General features: G+C 34.8%; 1 protein-coding gene and 1 long non-coding RNA gene across 27 annotated transcripts in view; one reads left to right on the top strand and one right to left on the bottom strand.

The window, feature by feature from the left end:
• The window catches only part of LOC137487924 (uncharacterized), a 410,987-nt gene that overhangs the window by 292,322 nt on the left and 102,817 nt on the right, over positions 1-15,848 (bottom strand). For 5 of the 26 annotated variants that reach the window (XM_073926256.1, XM_073926257.1, XM_073926254.1 and 2 more), the window contains one exon: positions 8,063-8,284. The exons of the other annotated variants lie outside the window; for them this stretch is intronic. Coding sequence is in view for 1 of the 5 variants with exons in the window: in XM_073926254.1 (XP_073782355.1) it covers positions 8,063-8,172 (110 nt within the window). In the remaining 4 variants the exon portion in view is untranslated. Of the gene's footprint in view, positions 1-8,062; positions 8,285-15,848 lie in introns of those variants that run through there. 26 annotated transcript variants of the gene reach the window in all.
• LOC137487845 (uncharacterized) lies at positions 7,764-9,643 on the top strand. The gene is made up of 3 exons (XR_011006611.2): positions 7,764-7,827; positions 8,112-8,254; positions 8,480-9,643. It is a non-coding gene; the product is annotated as an uncharacterized lncRNA (long non-coding RNA).

Raw genomic sequence — 15,848 nt, 5'->3', positions numbered from 1 at the left:
ATTCATACACTACAGTCAATTTTTTAGCATACCCAATTTACCTGTACCGCATGTCTTTGGACTTGTGGGGGAAACCAGAGCACCCAGAGAAAACTCATGCGAACACAGGGAGAACATGCAAACTCCAAACAGAAACGCCAGCTGACCCAGCCAAAGCTCGGTCAGCTTACTATTATTATTCTGTACTTAAACATATTTTTGACAGCTATCCTAACCATATTATCTTAAAACAAGCATACACTTAATTAAAATAAAAATAAATCTACATCCAAACAATTAATTTATGATTAAATGATCAGATTTAAAAATTCTGACTGTGATTAATAGCAATATTTTTGTTTTCATTATTTGTACGTGTATTTTTGCAAAGGCTCTATAATTATTCTTTTTAGTAACCACTATTATCATGAAGTAACATTTATTTTCATTATTATTATTATTATTGTTATTATTATTATTTATAATAGTAGTAGTAGTAGTACAAAAACAATGTTCAGTCATAAAATTACTAGTAATTCTCACAAAGGCACAGCAAGAATTGCACCGAAAAATGTATTGTAATTTTTCAAATAGTAGATGAAAGTAACATTTAAATCAACCATGTTGACTTTGACAAAGAGAAAATAAATATTTTAATGGAGCAATAATAATAATAATAATAATAATAATAATTTACAATAAGGTTGTATTAGTTGATGTAAGTAATGCATTTACTAACAAGAACAATACACAGTATTTGTTCATGTTAGTTAACGTTAGAGTTAGATGTTAATAATGAATTAGTAAATGTTGTAAACTATGATTAATAAATGCTGTACAAGTATTGTTCATATACACTCTCAAAATAAAGGTACGCAAGCTGTCACTAGGGTGGTAGCTTTTCATATTTATACCTAAACGCTCCATATTGGTACCTCAAACGTATATATTAGTACCTACAAATTTTCAGAGGAACACTTTTGTACTTTTTAGGTACTAATATGTATCCTTGAGGTATTAATGTACCTACTGGACCTTTTAGGTACAAATGTGTACCTTTTGAAAAGGTACCACCCCAGTGAAAGCTTGCATACCTTTTTTTCTGAGAGTGTAGTTCATGTTAGTAAATGCAATAACTAAGAAACTTTATTGTATAATAATAGTAATGTTCTGCTAAACATAGTTATTTGATATGAGTTAGTACTGTATCAACAATCATAATTTCTCTTCACTATATCCACATGGGTGTGGATTTGATTGTTAAAGATGCAAAGTTTACCAATAGGCTGTACATTTAAACTCAACATGTGTTTAGTCCATGAACAACAGTTGTAGCCCTTGAGCGGTTAAAAAAAAGAAAAGCATCATCAAAATGACAGATTAATACATCAGTAATTACTACATGAAATACAAAAGAAAACATTGGCAAGACACACTTTTACAACAACATGTAGCACATGTCAACAGTCCACCCACAATTAAAAAGCCTCAGTACATTAGAATGGGCTTTAGGCTATCGCAGTGATTACGAACCAGATATTCCATCTGAGAGCATAAAGACTTTAGTGTTTAGCCATGTGTCATCTAATCCAATGGTCTTCACATTGAGATCTGCCATTGCCTCTGATCAATGGTAATAACTTGATATTGGCTGAATTTTGCAGAGAGGTTGAAAGAGCCCCAGAAACATCAATACAGAGAAAGTGTCGTTTCGTGAGCAAAGATTTTTTCTTTCTTTCCATAAACACACAGGGAAAGTTGAATCCAAACACATACGCATACAAATATGACACACACAAGAGTCTACCAAATAAGAAGATCAAATAAGACAAGTGCACTAGCCGTCTAAGAGCAGATTATGTCTTTAAAAGTTGATGCAGTTGCTGTCAGCCGGAGATTAGCACATCACTGATGTCTTACATTTCACTCAGAAAATAGCAAGCAATGTTTATCAAACTCTTTGTGAATGCGTCTGCGACTTCTCAGCTTAATAGGCCTCTAATAAGACTATTTCTTCAGATCCAGATTGAAAAGTGCCACCTTTCAAAAAGGACAGATTTCATATGCTCTGAAATGCTGTTGAGATGCTAATAAACTCCATTAGAAAGGCTGTAAAGGAACGAACAGCCACAAATCAGTGTGTGTGCAAACACAGCGGGTGTATCTTGGTCACACATTAGAGCATGAAACATTCTGAGCACGTACGCAAAATGTGTTGGAACGCAACAAAGTATGAGCTGCGTTGTAAACGTTGCCACAAGGGGTGCTGTATCTGACGTCCTATTATTTTGATCGTTTAGGTCAATGTCTGCACATGAAGAAACAGCTTAAAGAAAATACTACAAAGTCAAATCAAAGCCTATAACTAGCTATCTGTCCTAGTAATTATTCATTTATTATTTATGTACAATAATTAAGACATAAAATGAGTAAGTACAATATAATTAACAAAGACAATGGAAATGAAAAAGCTTATTTTTTGACAGTCTCTGTCCAATCACTTTAAAATAATAAACACTGTACATCTCGCTATATTTAGGCTAAAACACAGCTGTATTTATTAATTAGTTAATTAATTAATTTATTTATTTACTTGTGTTTGTATTTTCAGTTTAGTTGTCTTGTATTTATTTCAATTTTCGGTCCCACTTTATATTAAGTGGCCTTAACTAATATGTACTTACATAGGAATTAATAGTTTGTTACAATGTACTTATTGTGTAAATACATGTATTTACTGTGTACTTATGCTTGATTAAGTAGATGTATGTAATTACATCTGTAATTATATTTTGTAATTACATTTGTAAATACACTGTTGACCATCCCTTACACCTTAATTCACCCTTAAACCTACCCATGCCACCAAACCTGTCCATAACCCAACCTCTATCCCAAATCAAAAGCACCACAAGTGTTCTCAAATACATTATAAACACAGTAAGTACATAGTAATATAAAGTGAGACCCAATTTTCTTTCCAAAATGAATCCTCATTGCACTTAACAAGTTTACAACAATAATAAAGCTTGTTAACATTTTTTTTAATGATTAATGCAGGAATTCTAATCCTTTGTTTCATTATTTGATCTTCATTTACAAGTAGCAGGGTATTTACAGCTACTGTGTATTTCTGTCTTTTCGCATCTTTGTGCCCCTTGGCAGCATAGTCACAAACTGCTGTTACACCTAAAACATCTTAACCCCTTAGTGCCGCGGTGGCGCAACACCTGGCAGTAATTGTCCTTTTGAAGTGTCTTTTGAAGGATTAAAATGATCCTTTTGGGCAACCCTGTGTGAGTTTCTTCATTTTGCAGTGCTTTGGTAACTATACTGACTTCCATGTATATATGATAAAAACATTATATTGTACTAGAAAAAAATAATTTACTGTAGGTTTGCAACAACTTGTAGATGAGAACATGATGACAGAAAAAATATGATATTTTAAAAGAAAGCTGAAACATGTAGCCATTGACTTTGAGGCTTTGAGCTTTCTTCAAAATATCTTCTTTTGTGTTCAACAGAATAAAGAAATTCATAAAGGATTGGTACCACTTGTACAAGTACATTTTCATTTTTGGGTGAACATTCCTTTTAAGCCTTAACCTCTCTTTAAGCCTACCTCTCTTTGCTACACTTTTTTCATAAATGTAGTGGAGTAAAAAGTTCTTTTTTACTGGAGAAATCATCACCTGCAAATCGTGCTGAAGATTAAATTTGTGATTTAGTTCCAATGACATCTGCTTCTGAGTCAAATTATATATTCAAAGCAAGTCTACAGTTAATGACACTGAGTGAGTTTCCAGTAAACAATTTACTGGGTTTACAAACTGAGTTGTACAAATACAGTATCTGAATATCTAAGCTATAAAAATAAGTAAAGAAATAAATAAACAGATAAAAAAAAAGCAAAAGATCAAATCACTCTCTTGAAACTACAAACAATTTCATGAATCCAAAATTTTAAGCTCGTGTTTAACATGGGGGCAATTTTATGTTTATTATTTTCTGATTCATACAAGGCTATAAGCTGTATTTATTTTAACTTATCACTTTTGAATTATCATTAATAATCAGTATTGTTATCAGTGTATAACAAATAAATATGATTTCATTGATAAATTTTACATTTTAATACTTAAATACATTAAAGATCAAGTACTGGGACTCTGGGACAAAGGAAATCTTCATACTTTTACTGGAGTAATATTTTACTAGTGCTTCTGTACTTTTACCCACACTCTCACACTCTCAGAAATAATCTGTGACTGAGGCGGAACCTTTTCAAAAGGAACATTTTTGTTCCTAACAGGTCCTTAAATGTACATATTAATACCTAAATGGTGCAAATGGGTGCAAAACTGAACCTTAAAGGTACAAAAGTGTCCACCTGTACAGTGCAAGCGTGTACCTTTTGAAAAGTACCAACCCACTGACAGATTTTCTATTTCTGAATGTGCAAGTCCTTGATTTGAGCACTTTCTCCACTGCCTATTGGCCGATTAAGAAGGGTGATGTCACCAAATTAGAGATTTGATTTCAGTTCAAGCATACAGCAAAACTGCATAATTTACATCCTCAAGCACGCCGGTGCTGCCCACACACGAGCAAGATTTGTCTCAACACTACAACCACACACACACAAACTCCAATGAATGACGGGCCCCTCAAAGTAGCGCTATGAGTAGAGAATGGAGTAAATTAGCCAGTATGTGTGACTGCGGCGCTCCAGAAATAGCCAGGGTAATGTATTCTCATAGCGGCCGGTGCTTTGCACAATGGTGCCCTTAATAATACAGTTCATTTCTGCTGAAATAAATAAGGGCTCCATTTCCATCTTATTTCATGCAAATGACGGCAGCCCAAACAGGTAGAGGGAGTACTGTGTGTGTATGTGTGTGTGTGTGTCGAGATGCATTCAAATGAGCTCCAGGCCCCTTGAGTGTGGCAATGACTCCCATGCCACCTTGCCAGTCGCTAAAGCTAACACACACACACACACACACACACACACACACACACACACACACACACTGAGACACACTCACACAGTCGATACGGCCGCCGTTACACACACTGCAGTGCTGCCAATATCAATTTCCCTGAATGCTCCTCAGGAGAACAGCACACTGAGGAAGACAAAGAACGCTGTGTCTCTTTTTCCTTTCGCCGTATGATAAACCATCATAAGGAAAAGTGCATTTGGTGCGCTATGTAAACAGTGGAGATGGAGGCGCACTGTGGCACTCTGGTGACAGAAATCTGGAAAATGCAGATCTCCAAGATGCTTCTTTAACCCTTTTTAGAAGTTAAAGTCAAAATGAAATGTGTCTATTTTCTATGTAATGTGAGGTACTGCTTATAGGATCTTTGATGAGGAAAAAAACAATCACACTATCCACTATAATTAATACACTATCATTAATTACTAGGGGTGGGATGATGGCTCAGTGGTTAGCACTGTCGCCTCACAGTAAGATGGTCACTGGTTTGAATCCTGGCTGGACCAGTTGCCATTTCTCCCCATGTTCGCATTGGTTTCCCCCACAGTCCAAAGACATGCTCTATGGGTGAACTGAATTGGCAAAAGTGTATTAGTGAATGTATGAATGTAAGAGTCTATGGGTGTTTCCCAACACTGGGTTGCGGCTGGAAGGGTATCTGCTGTGCAAAACATATGCCGGAATAGTTGGCAGTTCATTCCGCTGTGGCGACCTCTAATAAATTAGAGATTAAGCTGAAGGAAAATGTATAAATTAATTACTATAAAAATAACATGCACTATATAACTCCATATCAAATCCAGAAACTGATTTTTGAACAGGCCTATCTAAAGGGTTAATGGTGCCAACTGATGATCGAAATTTAAAAATTTTAATTTTACCCCTTCCCAAAAAGGAAAACCAACAATCAAAAATGTATGATCATATGGTGCCATGGCTTTGCAACCAAAAATATGGTTATAACGGAAGTCAATAGAGTGAAAACATCAACGAACAGTAAATTAGGAAGAAAAAATTAAAGTCTTATGCTGGACAAAAACTAACAATGCATCAAAGGCATTGTTGTTTTTATTTGTTCACATGTACAAGACTGTGATAAAAGGTGAAAAAAAAATCCAGTCTACAATCATTTTTCACTAAATCAGTAACATCATTTATGAATTTGGCATTTAAAGAGTTATAATAATGTAAAAATTTTTTAAACATTTAGTAGTTTTGATCAGGACTGTAACCACGGGGAGTAACACCAACAAATAAGGTTAGGATCCACAATGCAGGTTTATTCACAGTCAGGCAAGTGGTGGTCAACACAGGTGCAAACAGGTGTGTGAGGACAATCCAGAATCACAGTCGAATACAGGCAAGAGGTCAGAAAGGTAGGCGGCAGGCAAAGAGGCTAACAAGGCTAACGGTCGGTACACAAGATAACAAAACTGGGAAACGCGTTGTAATGCTACTGTGACAGATAACAAGACTCAGCAAACTGGATGGGTGAATGTGTGGCTTAAGTAGTGAGTGCAATCAGTCTCTGACAAGGCTCAGGTGGTGAGAATGTAATCAGTCTAGATTAGTGAGCATGTGTGAGTGTGACCGGAGAGCATGTATGAATATGTGGTCCAGAAATGGCAGATTTGTAGTCCATGGTTATTGTAGGTGCATAATCATGACAAGGACTGAGATTGATTAACAGATTTATGCAAAAACATTTAACAGCATATTAATTTAGTGGATGTTTTCATCCTGAACATAAAGAAAGGGTAGTCAATTTGAACAGTGATCAAGGGTTAAATAAAACTTCAAATAAGACTTCAAGAAAGATTACAAACACAATTCCTTAGATATATTGACAGCATCACACAGTTGCTGCAAATTCATTGGCTGCAAATCCATGATGCGAATCTCCAGTTCCGCCACATCAAAAGGTGCTCTATTGGATTGACATCTGTTGACTATGAAGGCCATTTGAAGACAGTGAACTCATTGTCATGTTTAAGAAACATGTGACATGGTGCGTTATCCTGCTGGAAGTAGCCATCAGAAGATGGACATAAAGGGATGGACATGGTCAGCAACTATACTCGGGTAGGCTGTTGCATTGACACAATGTTCAATTGGTACTAAAGGGCCCAAAGAACTGCCGCTCACTGGATACTTTCTCTTTTTGAAACCATTCTTTGTAACCCTAGGGATGGTAGCCCAGTAGATCAGCAGTCTCTGAAATGCTCAGACCAGCCCATCTGGCACCAACAACCAATGCCACGTTCAAAGTCACTCAAATCACCTTTCTACCCTATTCTGATGCTCAGTTTGAACTGCAGCAGATCGCCTTGACCATGTCTACATGCCTCAATGCATTGAGATTCTACCAAGTGATTGGCTGATTAGAAATTTGGGTTAACTAGCAGTTGAACAGGTGTACCTAATAAAGTGGCCAGTGAGTAAATGAAATGAGACAAAAATATGATAATAATAATAAATTAAATAATAATAATAATAATAATAACAACAACAACAATAATAATAATAATAATAATAATAATAATAATAATAATAATAACTGAAATAAAGGGGAATTTTTTTAATTTGAGCAATGCTAAAGTAATTATACCGGAAAATGATCAAATAACCAAATAAACAATCATTCAAAAATCTAAAATCCAAAGAACTGATTGGATCACATTATCAGAGGGGAGGGCTCAAAAACAAGTCCTTCGTGATGTCATCTGAAACGGAAAGCCTTTTCAAAGAAGCCTAGAAAGTACATTTCTGCACATTGTCACACACAACATTCATTCATCAGCCAAATAGGGTCGCTTTTAAACTGGCATCGACTTTAAGTCAGGTAAGTTAGAAACTAAAAATACTCACAGAATTGTCTAGCGTCACAACTAAACGGCTTCATTGCTACATTTAAAAGAGTTAATGACTCATTCTCAGTCTCCGCTATCCATTTAAACCTTTCAGCTTGAAGATTCAAAGACTCCACAAGCTTACTTCTTCAGCCTCTCTCTCTCTCTCTCTCTCTCTAGTGTGACTTACAGCAGGCACGGGCTGCGTAAGATTAGATCATAAATTACCCGCTCAGAGATCTGCATCTCTCCCTCATGTCCCTCTCTCTCTCTCCAGCTTCGTCTTTCATTACAGCGCAGTGGCCGAGGTTGAGACTGGATGATCTGCAGAGCACCATAGAGCGGACAGAGCAGAATGAACCCCTTTCGCCTGGACTTCCAGCCGCCCGCTGAGTCCAAACAAATGATGAGAGGTGTAAGGTATGTCACGGGTCCATCACATAAGCCTCCCTGTAAAGCACACACACACACACGGGCTGCGTTTAAATTGAAGTGACCCCTCCTGGCCCGCTGCCCCTTTCCCTCAGTGTGAAATCAGATTTGTGCTCAGCGCAGGCTGGTGTCTGTCCAACAGTAAGGTGATTTATCAGGAATGCAAAGAGCATGCAGAAACAATCTTTATTGCATCCATTTCCTGCTTGTCAGGCGGGATCATGTCGGCTGTTCATTAAAGGGCCGGTGCGGCGCGGAGCAGGTGAGAAGAATGTGTCTGGATGGCGTGATAGATTGGCTGCTCTCCTGCCGTGACAGCAGCTGGATGGATTAAACAGCAGGGGGGGAGAGAACAGAGGAGGGGAAAAAGAAGAAGAAGAAGGAAAAAAAATGCTGACTCTGACGCTCCTCAAAACACCGTCACTAGAATCCTTTTTTTTTTTTTTTTTTTACGTGGCCGCTGAGTGTCGTTTCCACCAAAACACAATGCAGCCAATGAGCTTTGAACAATGTACACGATCACACTTCAGTGATGGAGTTCTAAGGCTCTGAGCGTTTATTGGTGAATTATTGCAAATGTCATTTTACAATAAAAAATTACAGTTGAATAAATAAGGTCATTTTACTTGAGAAAGTATTCAAGTTTAAATATTACATTTTTCCAAATAATTTTTTTAAAGATTTAAAATTATCAGAGATTGAACATTGTTAATTGTCAGTAATGGCATGTATGTACATGTTATGAATAAAAAATCTAAGAAAACTCTATGATTATTGCAGAAAAAAATTAAAAACCTTGAAAGAATTTGGTTTCTGTAAAAGCTCACTCACTATCATTTGGTTTAGTCCCTGATTGATCAGGGGTCATCACAGAATTTTTGTTTGACACATGGACACAAGACTTTGATGTTAGGTTAGATTTAGGTTGTGATGTCAGGTGACCAAAATTCAATGTCTAGCCAGCGTCTAAGGACAATGTTATTTGGATGTCCGGCGTCAAATGTCGTTGATATTTTGTTGATTTTACTGTAGGTTGTGTTGGAAAGTGACCAAAATTCAATGTCGAGCCAACATCTTAAACCAGCGTCATATTGATGTCAAATACTGACATTTATTCGTCTGGTATGGGAAAAAAAATCTAAGGTCTAAGTCATAGTCGTAACATCCACACAACGTCAAGCTGTAACATCATTAGAGGTTGATTTTTGGTTAATTTTAGGTTGGACATTGACGTTGACCTGGTGTTGAGTTCTGACGTTAACCTAATTTTCATTTCCAAACAAAACGCAACTTCAATCTGACATCATGTTCACGTCCTGTGTCTGCTGGGTGTTTAAGGCCATTTTGGTATTCATACAATAAACATCCGTCAATTTTTTATCAGTCAGAAGCATCTAAACAGTCTCTGGGTCTATGCGTGTAAAGATTTTGAACATCTTCCTGGACACTTTTAATACTTCCAAACAGTTTGCTGCAATTATAAATCACCCATGTCTTGAGGTCGTTCAGTATGATGTGATTTACCTTCTATGTGTGATTCGATTGGACAGGAATCCCAGGACAGATTTTTCTAATCCCCATAGACAAGAAAAAATAAAGTAGAAACTGCAGGTTGAAGGAAAGTAGTGGAGAAAAAGTACCAATGCAGCACTACATATGTACTCAAGGGAAAGTAAAAGTACGCAGTTTTTAAAACTACTTAGTAAATTACAAACAGAGAAAAACTACTTAATTACAGTAGTTGGAGTATTTGTAATTTGTTATTTTACACCACTGACAACTATTATATGTTTTATTATTTATTTTATTTATTTATTTATTTATCCTTTATTTTACATTATTTTATTATGCATCTCTTTTATCAAGGAGTCCTGGCCAAAAGGGCAGCACAAAAAGTTTCAGATACAAAAATACACATGCATAAAATATCACAAATTAAAATTTACACAAAACTTTCACATGAGTCCTCCAGGTAAGAATTTGAATGATTTTAAAAATATTTAGAGGAGGAATTGTTTCTAACATGAAAACACTTCATTCTAAATGTAGGGCCAAAGGAGAAAAACGCTGTTTTGCAGAACTCCGCACACACTCTAGGAACAGATAAATGTAATTTATAAGAATTTTGTGTATTATAACTACAAGTATAATGATAAAAGTTTACAAATATAAGATAAAAATTTACCCAATAATCCCTAGCGATGAATAGAAGCATATGCTTTTTTTCTCTTTTGGTGCAGGGAAAACTATCCAACCATTCTGTACAAAATACAATGATGGGTATATAAAGATGCGAATCGTATTGCAAATTTGCAAGTATGCAAATCGTTTTGCAGCATGATATATATTGTCCAGCTCTTTAAATAATGACAATCTTTCTTGCGTCAAAAGGAAGGCTGTTGTCTTAATACGAAAAAGAAAACTTAATTTAGGCCTGAGCTTCTTCACAAGAATTTCAATATGAATATTAATACCCAACCGTTCATCAAGCCATATGCTCAAATATTTATAACTGTTTACTCTTTCAATACAGTCTGCTTCCAGGGTTAAGATTGGTCTTCATTTTCGTACGACTGTGATTAAATCATTTATCATTAATTATAATTAGGATTATTTGAATTGAAATCGAGATCGCAATTTAGCAAAAGCTGCAATTCTCATGCACATCTTATCAGGAAAGCACGGCTCTAGTAGTAAATCACTTCTGAAGTGACTTTCCCTGACTAAAAGGCTAAAATTCAATGACCAATAACAAGAAAACAGACTGATTCGGGGTCACCACAGTGGAATGAACCACCAATTACTTCAGACATAACAAATTTTACCAAGTTTGATCACAAAGTAATAGAACATTGTTACTTTAGTACCACAGAGTAACTCTTATAGATTTATTAATAGTTTGAATTCATTTTATATTTCGTTTTAATTTTAATTATATTTAAAGTGACAGCAAATTTTGTTGACTAGATTTTAGTTGTAGTTCATGTTTAGTTAAAGATAACTTTTAATTTTTTAATCAATTAACAAAACAAATTTAGATTTATAGCTTCAGATTAAGCTATTTTTTCAATAATAATTATCAGAATAATGATCAGAATACTAATCAGAAAAAGCAGACTTATATTGTAAAGCTTCATACAATCAGTGAAATGGCGCATAAAACCGTAAACACTGAAATGTGTATCAAACACCGGATTGTATCTTCAGATTAAGCCCTTTGTCTTTAGTGCCTGTTTGGTTCGGGATTTGCTAGTGGAGATGTGAAAGCAAAGATAATCCCGTGTTGTGCTGCAGTGTGATGTCCTGAAGGGCAGAGGTGAGCTGGAGACTCAGAGCGGCATCTCTGTGTGCTCGTCCTGTTCTGAATCATGATTCACAGCTAAGAGCTCAACGCAACACACACACACGAACATACACACACGCACGCACTGACAGCATGCTGGATAATCAATAACAGTGTGTGTGCGTGTGTGTGTGAGAGAAATAGGTGTTTTCTCCCCCTCAGCAACAAAATAAATAATCTAAGTAAATAAATGTTGCATATTATATATATAATAAAAGATAAGAGTGCATCCATAAATTTCCCTAGATTTGATGCAGTGTTTAATGTTTCGTGTTCCAATAAAACATAAGTCTATGTAAAATGTAGATTTTGGGATATACATTAAATATACATTCTGAGTATATAATGACACTTATTTAAACAAAAATGTGCAATTTTCCACAGTTTATATTCATTTTTTGATAAGAGATTACCAGTGTGTTCTCTTCAGAAGTGTTAAAAGCAAGAATGAATTACAAATTTGAATTGCAAGAAAAAATTACAAAAAACAAATGAAAACAAATATGTTGTATTTACATTTTCAGCTATAAAAATTCTATTTTCATTTAAAATTGGAAAAAATTTGATCCACAAAAAAAATGTAAAAAAAAATAATAATTTAAAGATTTTACTCAAGCCTAATGAACTCATTACATCCAGATAAACTTTTCAAGCTGTCTCTTTTATCTATACAGTAGCTACTGTATGAGGAAGGCACTGTACCTTTAGCTCACTACACTGGCCAAACGTAACAAACAATGAGCCTTGGATGGAGCTTGTCAACAGTTTGGCCTGAATGTGTCAAACTGGAAATAAACATAAAAATAAAATATTATAAAAAACCATCATTTCATTTGGTCATTCAATTCCATTTACCTTTATTTCTTCATTTACAATGTAGATTGGGTCAATTCAGCTTAGAACCTTTAGTAAATTGAAATTGTGATAGTCTAGTTTTCAGAGTTAAAGTTCAGTGTGGTTTAATTTTCACTGCTGAAAGTCCAAACAATGAAGAGCAAATCCATCGATGGGCACTTCATATGAAAACTGGGCCGAGTCATATGAAAACTGGGCACAATATTTGTTTGACATATTAAGTGATATTGTTATTAATTATAGTGGTATAATATAGTAGTATAATTTATAGTATAGTAGCAATAATGATGATAATGATGGTGATGAGGAATTTTTTTAATTGAAATCAAGATTGCAATAAAGCAAAAGCTGCAATTCTCATGCACATCTTGTCAGGGAAGCATGGCTCTAGTAGTAAATCACTTCTGAAGTGTCTTTCCCTGACTAAAAGACGAAAATTCAATGGCCAATAATGGAAAAACAGTGACAGTGAAGTGTTCCTTCTTCCATATCTGATAGATTGAATGTAGTTTTACAAACTTTGCATTCAGTGTTTCTGTTGTCTATTTTTAACACAGTCTTGAAGACACCCCTTGTTTAAATGTTTATTATCCTGACATGTTAGACTTAATTAATAGGTACAGTCTGGTGACTGGGTTTGACTAAAGAAACTGCCAGTTTATGAGCATGAAAGGAATAAAATGGAGCTGAAAATAGCCTTACCATAACAACAAGAGTGAAAGAATGCAGTAACAAATGTGGTGTAGAAACATGGCATTTTGATCAAATGGAAACTACAAGTTTAAAATGACATCTAAAATCCCTGATATTCCATGACTTCAACAACAACATAAAAATCTTTATAAAACTCAATGTATTTCAAAAATTCCATGACCCATGGGAACCAGAACCATAGATTAGTGTCAAATCAGAAACCAATTCTCTTCCATTACAGGATTGTGATAATTAACCCATCTGCAATCTCTTGTGTAGCTTGTCAGTGAACTATGGCAAAAAATGTGAGTTTTCCTTTAAAAATGAACATGAAAATCGCCTTCAATTAATCGAATTTTTTACGCACTATATATACACACCAGTGCTTCCCACAGGTTTGAAATATACTTGGGGTGGTAGCTGGATTGAAACACACCATTTACCCACAAATAGTTTACACATAAATAGTAAACCTTAGACAACAAACGAAACATAATTTATTTTTAACAATAATTTTAATTTTATGACACTGTTAAACACAGTTTCTTTTCAATGGGTTAAAGTAAAAAAAAAGACTGTTAGAATAAAAAAGAAATCCACAATTTATCTTACTTTTATGCTATTCAGAAGCCATGTGCACCCACTGACCAATAAAATCTGCTTCTCTCTTTCTTTTAAGTTCAAAGCAAACTTGAATGCCAATTAATTTTAGGTATGTATAAAATACGTAATATATTGACATCAAATTAAAAAAATATATACAGTAAATGAGAAATAAATGACAGAAAATGGAATAAAAACAGACAATTCTCTTAAAATTATAAGAATTACAAGATTAAGACGTGTAGATTATTTAAGTCAGGCAACTGCATTGATTAACCATTACTAATGGTGTACATATATTTTGCTGCAAGTTTAGAACAGTCATTTTGTCCTCTATATATAGTATATATTGTCCTCTATATATATTATATATTAAAGTTTTTCGTAAGTCGTTAAGATTTAAAAAAATATATATATTATTTAATGTTTCTCTCACTCCCTGTGCATGTGCTTTCAGTTACAAAGCCAAGCAAAAGATGGCTTAAGTAGAAAGGTGATGAAAAATTGCATGATGACGGCTTTAGAAAGTGAAAGCAAATATGAAATCCCAGACATTCACTCAAAGAAATGTTCTTTTGCTGCTTGTTCAAACTACTTATTTAAAATGAGTTGATACAACACAATTCTTTAAGTTTTTTGGGGCAAAACTAAATTGTTTTATGTTCAATCCACTTACATTTGTAAAAATTATCATTTTAATTTAATCGATTTGTGTTTGGACAACATGAAGGAATTCTGTGGAACCCTGCATTTTTTATAGTGTTTTAGGAGCCTTAGAAACCCCGGCCAGGCAAATTTAACTCCCAAAAAGCCACGTCTCTGTGGGTCTATGCAGAGCACATGAGATTACCTGTTGGAGCGTTGACATTTCACGTGCACACAGAACAAAACTGGTAAATGAGAGATTTTCCACTACTTAATTGATCACTGATGTGTGGTTATATTGGGCAGATACAAAAAAGTGTAAAAGGATGGTAAAAAAAAAAAGCAAACAAAAATGTCCGTAAATATACTCGATTTGTTGAATTAAAGTAGTTCATCTTTTGTGGTAATTCTAGTTGCTGGGATAACACAACTTTAGTAATATAAGTAAATGACCTAATACTGTTATTGTACTGCAATACACCAAAGTTAACTGTGGTAAAAACTAAATAATTATACAGTTCATGAGTGCTATAGTATTCATTTACAAAATGCTGTAAATAATATAAGATATACAGTACTATACAATGAATGGTAGAATGGTTAAAAAACACTGCAGCATTTACTATAAATGACTTTGTATTTCTTCATTTGGGATGACACATAAATATGGATGAACCCTGAGTTCACACTAAGCTAAAAAGTCCCAACCCACTTTAAATGTGTACTATCCACCACTGTGTGTGTGTGTGCCTCTCTCCCCAACCATTAGCTGATTAATCTGTTCATTAATCTATCCCTTGTGCATAAAATTACAATGTGTAACGATACACAATTGCAACAATAATGAGCGTCACTAGTTATTAAAGTGAGGATTGTTTTGCTTCTCCTTTCCATTTTTAACTTCAAATGACACGATTGCCAAAAGCTCATTAAATTACGGCCTCATTCATTTGTATGAATACACCCACCTCTTCCAATAGGAAAAGAACTGAAGTCGATATCGCATTGACATCATATCAAATCAGATCAATATCAAATTCAAGACATAATAGAGCTAGTGATGGAAAAACTGAAGCGGTATCCACACAATTACTTCACACACACCTATATAAAGACTTCCCAAACAACCTGAGTCAAACACGCATACACATACGCACCAATACCTAAAAGACACATAAGTCAACCATGTGTGTAAAACTGTCCTGAAATGACAAGTACTGTACGCACAGTGCATAAGTTTACATGGACACCAAATATTTTAATACGATTAAGTCAATACTCTGAATAAAGTCTACCATGTACACAACGATTTTTGATCTATTTATTGGATTAGATCATAATCGAACTAAACAGAAATTAATTACCGAATTAATCATGTGGAGTATGCCGATTATTGTCGCATAATCGAATTGCAGTACAGACATGTAAACACTGTAATCAACC

The sequence above is a fragment of the Danio rerio genome, chromosome 16, assembly GCF_049306965.1.
Source record: "Danio rerio strain Tuebingen ecotype United States chromosome 16, GRCz12tu, whole genome shotgun sequence".
NCBI classification, from domain to species: domain Eukaryota; kingdom Metazoa; phylum Chordata; class Actinopteri; order Cypriniformes; family Danionidae; genus Danio; species Danio rerio.
The sequence above is the reverse complement of the archived record's forward strand: the minus strand, read 5'-3'. Positions and strand labels throughout refer to the sequence as shown.